Source organism: Leuresthes tenuis, unplaced genomic scaffold (assembly GCF_036924035.1).
Source record: "Leuresthes tenuis unplaced genomic scaffold, fLeuTen1.0.hap1 SCAF_19, whole genome shotgun sequence".
In the NCBI taxonomy this organism is placed as follows: Eukaryota; Metazoa; Chordata; class Actinopteri; order Atheriniformes; family Atherinopsidae; genus Leuresthes; species Leuresthes tenuis.
Window position 1 is genome coordinate 11,931,918 of NW_027325373.1, and position 14,140 is coordinate 11,946,057.

Consider the following 14,140-nt stretch of genomic DNA (forward strand, 5'->3'; position numbering starts at 1 on the left):
TTTACCCTGGTGTTTACCTTTTTGGAAAGGATGTGATGGCATATTAATTAGTGGTTCAAAACACACAAAAAATGGAATGGAAATGGAGTTTTCTATGAATAAGATACTATTATGAGTTGTATGGCACATGCAGTAGTTCGTCCCTTCTTTTTTGTGTTCTAGTATTCTCGGGTTCTACCTTAAAGAAGTCTGAAGGCAAAAAACCTAATTGGCATGACATTTCACAGCTAAAACTGACTCACTGCAGGTAACTATAGAAAGAGCAAACACTCACAGAGAACAGCGGTGCTCACAAATGTGGGCTATTACAGGAAATCACAGGCTTTGCACAGGGAAACTGCAGTGATTGACAGGTGAGTACCTGAAGGGCAATCTTTGGTCGGTTGCCACAGCGTTCAGTCCCCCATCCTGCCCCCCCCCCCCCCCCCCCCCCCCCCCCCCCCCCCCCCCCCCCCGACACATTCTCTCCCATGGGGAACCTTGATGAAAATGCACTTCCTGTTTCACTGGCCATCGATGTGTTGTTACTCTTGACATTCCTGGCACTTCTCATAACTCAACTATGCTCTATTCTTACTGGGAGATGCACGCAGCTATTTTTTTGACAAGGTGACCTGATATGAGTTACTGGTTGTAGTTTGACTTCAAATCACCTTTAAAGTGAACATGGGTCTGAAATCACTACTAATCACTGTCATTTTGTGGTGTCATTTAAGAAAAAAGTGGACAACGAATTTCAATGAAGTGCAGCAGTCAGGGTCTTAATAACAGAATCTGCAGTCCACTGGACTCAAAGAGCTTTGCATGAAATCTCAAAACTGGCTCTGGGTACTGTCTGAGCTGTTAAAATTCATCTTGTTTAGTTTTTTTTCTGGATGAGAGAGTGTGAAGTAAGAAACTTTGTGTTTCTTGGCTTTCTTCTCAATAAAGCCAGTCAACTTAATCATGATAGCAGGCCCCATTCCCTGCAGAGCATCAATGACTTGCTACCCGCGATAACACGGCAGGACCCCGGCTGACTGGGGAGATGCCTGAATTAAAATCTTGCTTCCATGGAAACAGGCTTAGCGGCTCAGGGTGCTGCATCACCTCTGAACTTTTGCCTTTGTCTCAAGGCTGTGACAAGAGCTCTGAAATGGAGATGCAGGGCATGGCAGAAGCGGAGGAACAATAAAGCTACATTCTTTTAGGCTGCCACATAATCTTAAGTATGAAAAGGGGCCTCTATTGCCTGTGTAGAGGCCCTTCAGATGTTGATGAAAGGCATTCAAAGGCAAAGATCTGCACTGAGCTGATGGAAGTCCTCAACCCCCATCTTTACCTTTATGAATATAACTGGACAACACTCATCTTAGACCACATAACAGTGAAACAGTTATGCACGGAGCCTTTTCTGTCAAAACACTCCTTTCTCTTGTTCTTTGAATAGCCTCAGTAGTTACATTTTCCCTCTGCTCTTGATTAAGTATGTATCAAATATTTATAGCTATGGAAACGTGTAACAATGACTCTTCGGGTGCCTGCTGAGTGTCTAATTTATTCAGACCATACAGAGACATTCAGATGACTAAATCCTTATGCTATTTCAGAAAACCTCACTCAATGTAATTCAGTTTTCCAAGGCCAAAGTTCCATTGGTAATGGTCACAAGGAGAGCCAAAACAAATGCCTGCTGCTTGTTTTCTTTGTGAGGGTGTGTTACTGTGTGTGGTGGTGTGTGGGTATCCCACATCTCAGGGAAAAGCTTACTTCAGTAAATGTATGTCTCAACTGATCAAAAATAAGGGTTATGAAACCATAGATTGAACTCATTGTTTGAAAACCTCTGAGGCATTTGACAGGAAGTTTTTCATTTGTTTTGTTATGAAAAGTTACTTAATCATCAGAGGAACTATCTGGACTATTCAGCATAAAGCTTTCATTTCAGGGCAACAACCTCCTCAGAATTCTAACTAAGACTCAGAATGACTTAAATAGAATCATACAGTAGGATGTCATTACTTTGGTTAACCATCCTGACAACTTCTGAGGTAAATCATCTGAAATGTGGGAAGACAAAGAAGGAGGGTTAATACTGGCTCACATCAAACAGCACAGCACTTTTTTGTAATCAGAGATCAAAGCTAATTATAACTGACTGACTTTGATTCAGAATGTGGGCTTTTCGGTTTTGTAAATGGGTGTAAAATATGTTGGTATTTCAGCTAACCTCAACAGAATGCCTTTCTGAAAGCACGGACGTCTCAAAAGCTGTCTGTGCTTGCAACCATTTAACTATCATAATGGCAGCTGCTATTTTATGAGTACAATGTTATTTCAGTACCAGCAACAACGTCAGGAAAGGATGGTGTTACATCCTCACACTTTGTAATATGTGAGAGCTTGGACAGCTGTGATGGCCGTGATATACATGCGGGATAAGATGTCTGGTTTTCATCCTAAAAATCTTTTACCCTAGTTTGAAAAGAAGTAAACCGAGAGGTTGATTCTTCTTTGCAGTCCATCAGTGAGAAATCTATTTCTGCCGGCGGGTCAACCACAATCATAGAGTGGATGGTAGGTCTTTCAACTGAGTTTTTTGCGCTCATGCATGCTTCCGCATAGAGGAAAGTTAATGTCCTCGCTGATGCTTCAACATGTGGAGTACAACTGTGGAACAATGCAGTCAGCACATTTGAACATCCTGTTTGTCTTTTTCATGCAGAGCAATGGCTCTTATTTACAGTCCACATGATTAAACAAAAGGGCTGTTAAAGTATGGGTTTTATAACTAAGCCACAGCTTGTCATCCTTTCAGTCTCTCACAAACTGGGCAAAGGCCTGTAAAGGAACCACAGAGTGAACAGACAGTACACTGGAGGCCTGACAAGAACCCACTGAATCAAACCCTGACAAACCATAACAGCTCTCCTCCTTCTGTCTTCAGCCTCTCTCATCCTCTCTATATTTTCTGTGTCTTGAACTAGTGAAATATGACAGATCTTTCCTTCACAGCGGCTGCTACATATTTCTGTAAATTCACATGTAACCGCAGTCTTAGCCCATAAGCTTTTTTCCAAGACTTTTCCTCTGCCTAGCTTGTGTGAGAAAAGAGCCTGACAAACAGATGAAAAGGCAGCATTCAGTTTAGCAGCTGACTTTGAGTTGAGAAAAAAAAGGGGGAAATTGGAAAATGGAACTTTTTAAGCAGCTGTGAGGTAAGATTTGTTAAAAAAAAAAGTTTAAAAAAGTCTTAAGTCACAAAAGTAAAGAGAAAACAACAACTTTTTTAGTCATAATACAATTGAAGCAGTTTTGCCTCTCCAATTCCTTAATGCAGTATGAACACCAGATGACACTTCAAATACTGCCCTAAGCCAATCCAGCATTGACAGCGACCTCAGATAGGGTTCATAAACGCCACCTTTATATGGTCTTAAAGACCAGAATGAAGCCTGGATTGTACAAGGAGAGCCATTCCAACACTTTTGTCCATTTAACTTGTCAGCACTTTCGGCAGGGATAACTGCTGTACAGTTACGCTCACTTTCCTCAGCTTTTCCAGGTCAATCATAAGACTTTACAGAGTTCAGTACCTACAGACCGTCCTCAAAAAACACCCTCCAACCTATAAAACCACACGTCATCCTTTATTTATATTCCTGCAATCTCAATTAAGGCTTTTCGGACGCAACTCTTTACAGTGTTCCAGTGTATGGTAGTAAGAAAGGAAGTAGAGCAGAGAGGAGATATTGGCCAAGCAAGGGTTGCAAAGTGACACTTATTAACGTTTAATCCCCTCAGCTGATAATTACAATTTCTGTCTTTTAAACTGCTCACTGGCTGATGTTCTGGAAATACCCAAAGCACTTTAACGGTGCAGACAGCAATGAGAAACTTATCTGTACACCGTACTGAGTCTGATTTATTCAGTGTCTTTTTTCAGAGAAGCCAGTTAACTGGATTTGAGTTAAGCGCTTTTAGCAGGGCGTAGTATGGCCAACCACAACTGCCTGCATTCCTCTGGCTGACATGTCTACATCAGGAGGTATCTTTCCAAACAAATATTCAAATCATTCAAACAAACGAAGAGCTGGAGCTAAGTAAAATGTTGTAAAATCTTACCTCAGCTGCCGGGATGCCTTCGGGTGGGCGACACTGCAGCAATACTTCCTGTTCAAGTGACACTTCCTTCCCAAGAGGCTCCTGGTCGAATGTCTTCCTCAGATCTGCAGGGAACCAAAAAATGGCCACATGCATCAGAGTGAAGCTATGTTACAGTATATCAAATTGAAAGCTAGACATTATGACCCATTTTTAGGTATGGTTAACGTTAAATGTTGAGTCAATCAATAACATTATACTAGGAAAATATCATAGAAAGAAATGGCATGTTAATCATCAATAACATCTGCCTGCATGCTTAAGCAATATAGAATATCAAATAGAATATAATATTATATAAAATAAAGTAACAGAGAAATTCAATTTGATTCATCATTCCTTGATATTTAACTTGCAGATATCTTGAAGAAGATGAAACTGGAAAACAGTGACAGAAATCAATTGCCCTTTAGCGTAAAAACAACATTTTTGTGGTGTGAGAGCACTGATGGAGTAATGCAGGGAAGGCATAATGGAGCTGACAGGCCAGGATTACTGAGGACGCTGTGTTACACAAGGATTTTACGCTGTAAAAGTAAATCATTTTGCAAGGACTGTGACACACGAGCTGTGGGCATCGCACACATAACAGGAAAGGAGAAGAGAAGAGAAATAATGGAGAGTTACTGCACTACTTTGCAACTCTGGAGCCAGAAGCTTCTAATCTACAATCAGTCTGTGAAAACACCATTGATTGAGATTCTTAAGAGACACATTCACTGTAGTGCTGAATAAATACACTTGATTTCCATACAATTCATCTGAACCAAGTTTGATTGTTTTTTCAAATGTAACTACAAGACACCTACTGTATATATGGTACAAAGGGAATGTCAAACCTATAGACCTTTTGAAAACAAAGAGGTTCATCATTCTCTTTTGTAAATACAACATACTTTATCCATGATCATTCTGTTGAGGATATGAGTGTTCCTCCTCTCAGAATACCATAAAAACAGAAATTGCTTGCTTTTGATATTGTTTGCTGACATTAAGAAAATACTTATCATTTCAGATAGCTCTAAAAGAGGACGTTTATGGTATGAGTATATTACAAACTTAAAACACCAGAAAATGAGTGGTGATAGAATTTCCATTTCAGATGTCGACACAAACTGCACAAAAACCTCTTAAGACTCCAAAGACTCTGGGGCACAGTGTGTAATAGAATTAATACGCATCTATAATGGTTAGGAAACGCTCTTTACTGTTTGGGAAGCTTGCAAATGAATGGGTAGAGAATGAACGCAATCACCTGCAATAACGAGATATCTATAAAAACAGTTTGAGACATTTGAACTGTCATCATCCGTTTGCTCTTGTTTTGTTCAGTAACAATTTGATTAAGAGACATAAAAACGGAAATACAGATGTTTTTAGCTGTTCAGTCTCTCACATCAAAAACGAATTTCACATCCTTCGAAGAAAGAAAATACATCTTGTTGTCTCAAAAATACATAACCACACTAGACCCCAAGCGCTAAAGAGTACTTAGAGTCATTTTGAAGTGAAGAAATTTTTGTTGTTTGGGGAAATGACAAAAAATAAGACATTCAGTGAGAGCTCTTTCCCTTGTTCCAGTTGAAGTGGAGCGTATGCATGTCTTCAGGGAGATATGCAATAATTCCACAACTTTTTGTGTATTATAAAAGCTAAAAAGGGTGATTGTTGAATTGAAAGCAATTTCTGCATGAAATAATAAACATAGAATGACTAGAGGCACAGATTCTTTGATAGAGGTTTATGGAATTTGATCCAAGGACACACAAAACTGTTTATTTTTTCAAAGACGACAAGGAAAGGGAAGGAAAAAAAAAGAAAAATAAGAGGTCAAAGACTGTACTGCCGATTTGATGAGATGCATCCTCACTCAAACTGCCTTCAGAAGACGACAGAAGATGCAGACACAGCATGACAGGCTAGGAGGCAGTTCAGTTGCACATTCTCATATGCTGTGATACATTTTAATTTACGGCATACGCTCCACAGTGAGATCTAATAAATTAAATCTGATTTCTCACCATAAAGGTATTATACAATATGCAAGTCTTCATGGGTACTGACATGACTGCTCAGCGTGCAGTAATTCAGCATGCCACATAGTGGTTTAGAGTCAACCATAAAACCTGGCAGGAGCTTAGTGGGAATAAGGCCCGAGGAATGCTTTAGTCTGAAAAATGGTTTAGTTTCTGTTACTTCCTTTCATTCTTTTTTAATACTACTCCAGAATTGTTAGTTTCACAAAAACACCAGAACAATGCATTAAAGCAAAGGACAAAACTCACTCTGAATTACACTCATCATAAATGTACAGAAAGAAAAAAGCCTTTGATAATGAATTAATGCGAAATATACTTACATATATGTTATTTATTCATCATGATTTGAATTACTTTATGAGACAGTAATAAGAAAGTAAGCAGCATGCCAGGGACTATTTTGCTCTATGTATTTTTCTTGGATGTGGGTTTAAAATGATTCCTCCCCTTTAGAGTTTCTCCTTTCCTCACTCCTCATAACCCTGAACAGCACTGTGGTACACTGAAGGGTGTGGGACCAGCTGAGTCGACATTCCTGTGGGAGTCACATCTTTCTCTCCTCAGCACACAAACACTTCAAACCTCGCAGGCCCACAGAAGGATACACATATGACTACCATTACCTTGAGTGGATGTGTTTGGCCACTTGTCATGCTAAATTACACCAGCCTCACACTTCAGAAATTGTTTCTTCCTTGCTTAGAAATCATTAGCTATTGGTGCAAACTGAGATTAGGAATGACAGCGAACACGGGTGGCTCCTGACTTAAAATCATTAGTGAAGTCACTTGTAACACAGCTGAGGTTTTACCTATGGTATAAAATTAGGCCACAGACAAGAAAATCAATTTCCAGATTTCTCAGCAACAATTACCCTCCTCCAGGTTTTTAAAAAGCATTTCTGTTAAATACATTTAACTTCAGTTCTCTCACTTTTATCGCCTTGCTTTGGTAAGCAATCACTGCATCCCAAAAGTAGAGGCCAATTAAAACAGTTTTATGGAGGTCACATGAAGGAAAAGTGATTTTACTTGTTCTTTTTTCCTCCCAACACACTCTTGAATTACTTTTCTCTGGACCAGCCTTTTTGAAAGTGTGAAAGTTCTTTCCTCAACACTGCATCCTCTAAGCTTGCCAGCTCAGCTGTGACTCACCATTTGATTAAACTGTATATGTTTAGATGATGGGAAAGGAGAGGAAAACAACTCCAGTTTCCATTAGCCTAACGGGATAGAGTCTGGCTCTGACAAGAAGCTGCCTGGAGAGAAAGCCCAGTAGAGGAGCTAATCCATTCAGCAGAAGCTAATGGGAGGGGAAGAAGGGTCCACTGTGATTTGAGGGATAGGTTAGTGCTGGCAGGCCGCTCATCACGGGTGATTATAGGAGGTGGAGCAGCGGGAGCGGGCTCGGTGGGAGACTGAGAGGCGTGATTCTGATTCACCAGGCAAGTATAATAGAAATGGTAATAAGAGGAGCTACTGGTGTTTGAAATAAAGGGAATATACTACATTCAGAGAAACTGTGAAGAAAATAGGAGAAAACAGCAGGACAGGGAGTTACATAGCAGTTATATAAAGATAAAGAAATTGAGAAAAGAATTAGATAAGATAAAAATTGAGAGAGACAGGTATATGATTGCTAATTGTGTTTAAACTGAGTGATTTAGGTGACTCTTTACTGTGCCATCTGCTGCACTGCATAGTGCAGATAAAATCATTCTGACAGTGGCATTGAGTTCCCAGCCAAACACTCAGCCAAAGTGATATTTCTTTCCAGCAGCGTTAACAGTATATTTGACTACAATATATTATGCAAATTGGTTTTGCCTTTATCCTGTTTGCCAAAAAGAGAAAAGAAAGAGCAAGCCGGGCAAGACATGTCTGTCACAGCGTCTTGAAATGACTGACAGGTGTTAGGAAGTGCAATAATCTAGGCACTACTACAAAAGAAGTCCCTTTAGGCAATATTCAAACAACGATGCGTAAGCATTTTCGTTGCGCAATGTGTGTTGTGTTGCAAAAATCTTGCCTTGATGTCTCAACTACACTTAAAAAACTCCGGCTTCTGCATCAAGTCTTCTGGGGTTTCATTGCTTTTCAGATTCTCATTGGAACATCCTTCAGGGAAACAGTTTAAAATGAGCTCAAACTTCAGAGCCTGCAAAGAATGTTTCTTATTACTTGGAAACAATTGGGGTTGTGCTTTTTTAGCGAGGAGGACATACAAGCAAAGAAAACAAAAGAGGGCCATGCAGTAAAAAAAGAAAGGGAACAATGGCATAAACGTGCAATATACAGCTTCTTTACTGTGTATAAATACTGCTTGAGCTCTCCCTCTTCTATGTGCTTCTTCCCCAGGTTTTTACAATGCCTTTGGAAACCAGTTCACACAGAATTTCTACCAACTCAAGTTCAAATGGACACTTGAGTCTCATGTTAAGAATAGCTTCTTTTCACTTCTATCTCTGAAAACTGTGATGAAGTTGGTCTGTGAGATGTGTTTTCTTGGCAGCCGAGAGCTTGTGTTTACAGATGGATACAAAGATGAGGGAGGAGATAACAACTGAATAAAGTTTTGAAGATAGCAAAAAATAGGAAAGGGGACAGCTTACAGGCGATGCGGACATGGGCTTTGCGGCTCTTGGTGGTCCCAGCGGAACTCCAGGCCACACACTGACACCAGAAGTCCTCAGGCCCAAACAACTCCTCCACCTGTTGTCGAGTGATCTCTATGCTGGCCTCTCTCACCACCAGGCCTGTGGGAATGGGCAGAGAGAAATAGAACATTTTGAGGAAAAATTAACATTAAAGAGAAGAACTAAATGGTCTAGAGTACATATCAACAGATGAATAACATATGAAAAATGAAAAATAAAAATAAAAAATAAGATTAAAAAAATCGATTCACATCAACCACACTAACCCCCAAAAACTGTGCAACAGTCTGGCCTTCTAAAGCCTAAACACTGAGCTGTTTAGGTTTGAGCCCTGTGAGGAAGGATTCTCAGCATCATGGCTAGCACAATCCTATTTGCTAACTCCTGTGATTACTGCTCATTTGGGTGCCAGTATCCAAACAAACAAATCTTCCCCAGAACAAATGCCTCAACCCACAGCTGCCACTCTCGAGAAGATTATGATGTGTGTGTATGCCAGTGCTTGTCAGTATATTTTTTTGTGTGAGAGTGTACGAATTATGTACTTATATGCATTATTCAGCAGAAGAACATTCGCGATAAAAAAAAAGATGATTTCCAGAAAATAGCATACTTATTTTAGCTTGCAATTCATAATTTCTTAGACTAAATTGTATATTGGTGAATTAATTGCTAAATAGAAGACATATCAACAACATAGAGACAAATTGACTTCTGCAGAAAATGAGACCTTTAATCAATAATAGTATCTGAGCGTAACATGGGCAAGAGTTGCAATTCAGCTGCTCCAGTCAGCACTGCGGTTTTTAAAAAAAAAAAAAGAATATTCACAAGGTAAATATGGCGTCTCCTTCCCTAAAAGTGCTGCTGTATTAGGTTTAGATATGGGAGTTGAGCTGCCTATTGGAAAAAAAAAACTCGATTTTTCCTGGAACTGTCATGCTCATGTACCTGGTCAGCAGTGATGTGAGCGTGAACTTTGACATTCAAATCATTCCCAGTTCTTTCTAAGAGGTCTTTTGTGTGCTTAGGGAATGTTCCTTGCAACATTACACCACCACCAGCCTCTGCCATAACCACAATGTTGAAAGTATACCAAAATAGAGATCCTGTTTAACACACCACTGGAAATCACAGCATTCAGTTAAAAGAAAGGAAAAAAGAAAGAATCCTCCAGTTTTGGTGATCATTTACTCTGCAGAAAGTTCTTAGCTGAACAAATGAGAACACTGAGGGTTTGTTACAGTTGTAGCAAATCCAATTCAATGGTGACCAAGTTGTTATCTTGTTATGTCATCATGTCTTTTTTGAAAGCCGGTAGTATCTTGGACATATGCACAAGGTGTGTTTGGCATCAGTGCTGGGATGTGTCCAATTTGACAATATTGGATGGCAGCAAAAAGCAATGCCTTATAATCATGGGACAAGGCAGGAGAGAGATATTAATTTGTTTGGATTTCAGTTGAACTAGGCTCGAGTCTTGAACCAGACTACTGCTGAGACATATCGTCGCCTTCCTCGTAAGTCCTGCAGGCTCAGATATACTCCTTTGCAAAAATAACACTGCACCTTGAAACAAGTCAAAAGATAGTACCTGGTGTGTCACAGTCTTAATCCAAGGTGTCCTCACAAAGCAGTCATTTGTGATGCACTTGGAGGGAGACTGGACACTTGTGTCCAACTTATAACATTGACCAACTGAGTGTGTAAAAAAAAAAAGTGTTCTTATTATTGCTGCTACATGTCTGACATATTTTTACTCAATGCCAAAGATGCATCAAAATGTTTTATGTTTTCTCCAAGACTCCGACCTCACAGCCTCCCTGCGCAGCCTTTCCTGCTATTTCAAAAAGAATGGTGAAGCTGATGTCTTTTGATGAAACAGACATTAAAAAGGTTGATGAGCACATTCAAGCAGTGGATGGTTGTGGAATTTATGATTAAAGACTAAGTTATCAAAAGGTAAAAACTGTTTTTGACAGAGCTCATCCAAAGACAGCTATTTTAACAAGCACGTTTCCTTTAGCCTTCCTGCTCATACTGTATTCATAGTGAGCCAGCCAACTAAAGTACATCTTCCTTTATTCGTCTTCTATGCTTTGTTCTCATTTATCCAATTCTTAGATAGGACAGTGATGGGAAGCTTTTAATTAAAAATGACTAATTTCACAAAAAAAATAGTATTCTCAATATGTTTGGGAAGAGGATAAAGCAAATAGAATAAGGTAAGTTTGACATACTGAAGGTGTGCCCTGGGGCCAGCATTTTCAGTTAATATAATTTCATACTCACCCATTTTCAGTCTTGTTTTCTTTTCTCCATGTTCTGTAGCTGTGCTGTTTTGCTTCTGTAAAAATGCCCCCCCTGATACACTAATCAAACATTTATTTGTGATACAAAGTGCATATTCGTATTTGTTCCGTTACTCCTCATGTTAGTCATTTATTTTTAGCTGAGCTTACCTTGGAAATGCCAAATGCCATGTGTCTTTGTGATATCATTATCACGCACTGCCTTAAAATGGTGTCATAGATCATTGACTCATCTGTGTTCCAATGTGCGTTCAGTCAGTAATTTAATCTTTTCCTGCAATCTAATTCATTACTGAGTGAGTCCCTGCTAAATGAACTACAGACAAGATAGACTAATTTGGGACACATTGTAAGCCTCAGTTGATAATCTAAATTTGCAAATAAAAGTGAATCAAACTAGTTTATACTGCTTTACAAGTTCCCAGATTGACTAATACTGTAGATGATTCAGTTATGTGGTGCATGCTGTAGCCACAGGGCTCCAAGATTCTTAAATAATAAAAAAGTTATTTTAGTTTATTTTATTTTAGTTTCATTCTCTATCTTTACATTAATATAACAGAAATTACACTGTATCAAAAACATATAGCAGCTTATAGCTGCTGCTTATGAATTAACACTACAAGATAGAAAATATTTTAATAAATAATTGCAAGCACAGACAAAACAATTTCTGTCTATGTCATATTGACAGTGTCTGAAGAGTACATACAATATCACCATTACCACTGCACTCCTCCTATGAATGACTGAGCAAAGAGTCAGGCTTTACAGTACATTACAGTATAAGGTTTTTATTGTAGGTGCCAGAAATTCTGGCTGAATGGAAAATGCAGTGAGAATGAATGGTTAAAACATGAACATGCCATTTTATTTCAGGTTCAGTGCATTAACACAGCCTTCTTGTTCTGGCACACACACCAGGCACAGAGACATCCCACACACCAGCTTAGCCCTCATGTAAAATTTACACAGTGTGCCGACAGGCAGAAGAGCTGCCACGTCTGTTGTGTCACCATTTGCCTCTGCTAAATACAGTATGTGTTTTTCCACATGCATGTGCTACAGTAGCACAAGGGAGTGAGTACTGTATGCCAATGGGTTTGCCTAAGAGTGAGTTTTGTTAGTTTGACCATTTCAGGGATGGATGTGATGTTCAGGGTGCATCGCAAAGGGAGGAGCAATGGGGAAATCAGGCAATGGTAACAATAAGTAACTTCTCAAAATTCTCAGAATCAGTCATTTTCTTTTGTTAGTGTTTTAAGTTAGTTTAAAATGATCATTATTATTATTAAAATTATCAATTGAATGCCCATAGGAATAAAGCCTAAAAAATACCTTAAAATCGAGTAGAAATGCATGACTTCATGTATGGTTTTTACTAAATCTGAATAAAACTTTTCCTGATGTGTTGCACTTCAAACAATTACAGGGATCATTTTGCCAGAAGGGCAGAACTCTGAATACAGCCAGCTGCTGGCCTCATCCCGTGACTTCATATGTTTGCTCAGCTAGCAGCTCTTATGCTGTACACCAGTACAATGATGACAGCGCAACAGAACAGACTGTACAGTTTGCAATTGGAAGTGGTGAAGTGAGAGTTAACAATGTCAGAGCTAATGATTAGGGGCTATACTTCTTACCAGTCACTGTGGCCATTAGCCCGTGAAATTACTGAACAGTATGTCCCATTCATAGATGGCTGACGCAGGGTGCTTAATTTAAAATGATTCATTATTAATGCAGTTATTAATTTGAGCTAGCCTAGCTTCTGACGCTACCCCTGACTAGCATTATTGATGTGACCAGTCAGAAAGACGAGGAGGTATTGGTCATTGAAGACAAGCAGGAGGAGGGCGGAGTACGTGCTGTAATTATTTGTCCAAATGAAGAGGACTTCTGTTTGATCTTCTAACTCATTTCTCAGAGGAAGTGAAAAGCTGTCTCTGATGGATATTATTATAACTCCACATCATTAAGTTGCCACTCATTTGCGAAGATCAGTGCTCGTTTTTCTCAAAAGAGATCATAACCTACCCTCAATGCTAGGGGTAAATGCTACAGTATTCAGATGAGAGCAGGGGGGAATCTAAATATAAATCAGAAATGTGAAGGCCATTTGAAAAGAAAAAAAATTCCTTTCCGCTTAACAACCTGGAATTAAAATTAATATCTGTTTTTTTTTTTATCATTTGATTTACAAAACATGACAACAACCTTGAAGATGGAAAATATTTGTTATTATGAAAGCAATCAAGAAAAATTGAACAGAAAACTTGAGCGTACATAACTATTAATCCCCCCAAAAGCCAATACTTTGTTGGGCCATATTTTGCAGCAATTGCCTTTATGACCTTGCCACATCTGGCCACTGGGATTTTTGCCTATTCTTCAAAGTAAAACTGTCTAGCTCCTTCAAGTTGGATGGGTTCTTCTGGTGTACAGCAGTGTCAGAGTCAGGAGGATTGAGGGTCGTTGACCTTCTGGGAGGGGAGCCTTTGTTCAAGTCTCAAATCTGTGGAAAACTAGAACAGGTTCCTGAAGTATTTCCATGTATTTAGCACCGTACATCATTCCCTCAATTCTGACCTGTCACCCATTATGTCGGAGCATGATGCTTAAACAAGATGCAAGATTGCCTTTTGTCTCCTTTTTGCCTCTCTGATTAATGTCTGCCTCTCTAAGCCAGTTTGGTGTGGTGCCATATTGTTCCATTTTGTGATGATGGATTCAATGCTCAATGGGATTTTAAAAGTTTTTAATTTTTTTTATATAACCCAGCCCTGATTTGTACTTTTCCACAACTTTGTCCCTGAGGAGTGTGGGGAGCTCCTTGCTCGTCCAGGTGTAGCTTACTTGTTGGTTCCTCTTGATTAGTGGTGTTGCAGGCCTTGCACAACAAGTGTATATATATTGACATCATGTGACAGTTGCATTGCACACAGGTGGACCTTATTTAACAACTTATCTTAACAGATCTTATTTGGTGG

At 39.3% G+C, this 14,140-nt stretch overlaps 1 protein-coding gene across 3 annotated transcripts in view; it reads right to left on the reverse strand.

Moving 5' to 3' along the window:
* unc5cb (unc-5 netrin receptor Cb) overlaps positions 1 to 14,140 on the reverse strand; it is a 121,885-nt gene that overhangs the window by 38,154 nt on the left and 69,591 nt on the right. For all 3 annotated transcript variants that reach the window (XM_072371635.1, XM_072371634.1, XM_072371636.1), the window contains exons 3-4: positions 8,794 to 8,937; positions 4,105 to 4,208 (exon numbers count right to left, since the gene is read on the reverse strand). In XM_072371635.1, coding sequence (XP_072227736.1) covers positions 4,105 to 4,208; positions 8,794 to 8,937 — 248 coding nt within the window. The remainder of the gene's footprint in view (positions 1 to 4,104; positions 4,209 to 8,793; positions 8,938 to 14,140) is intronic.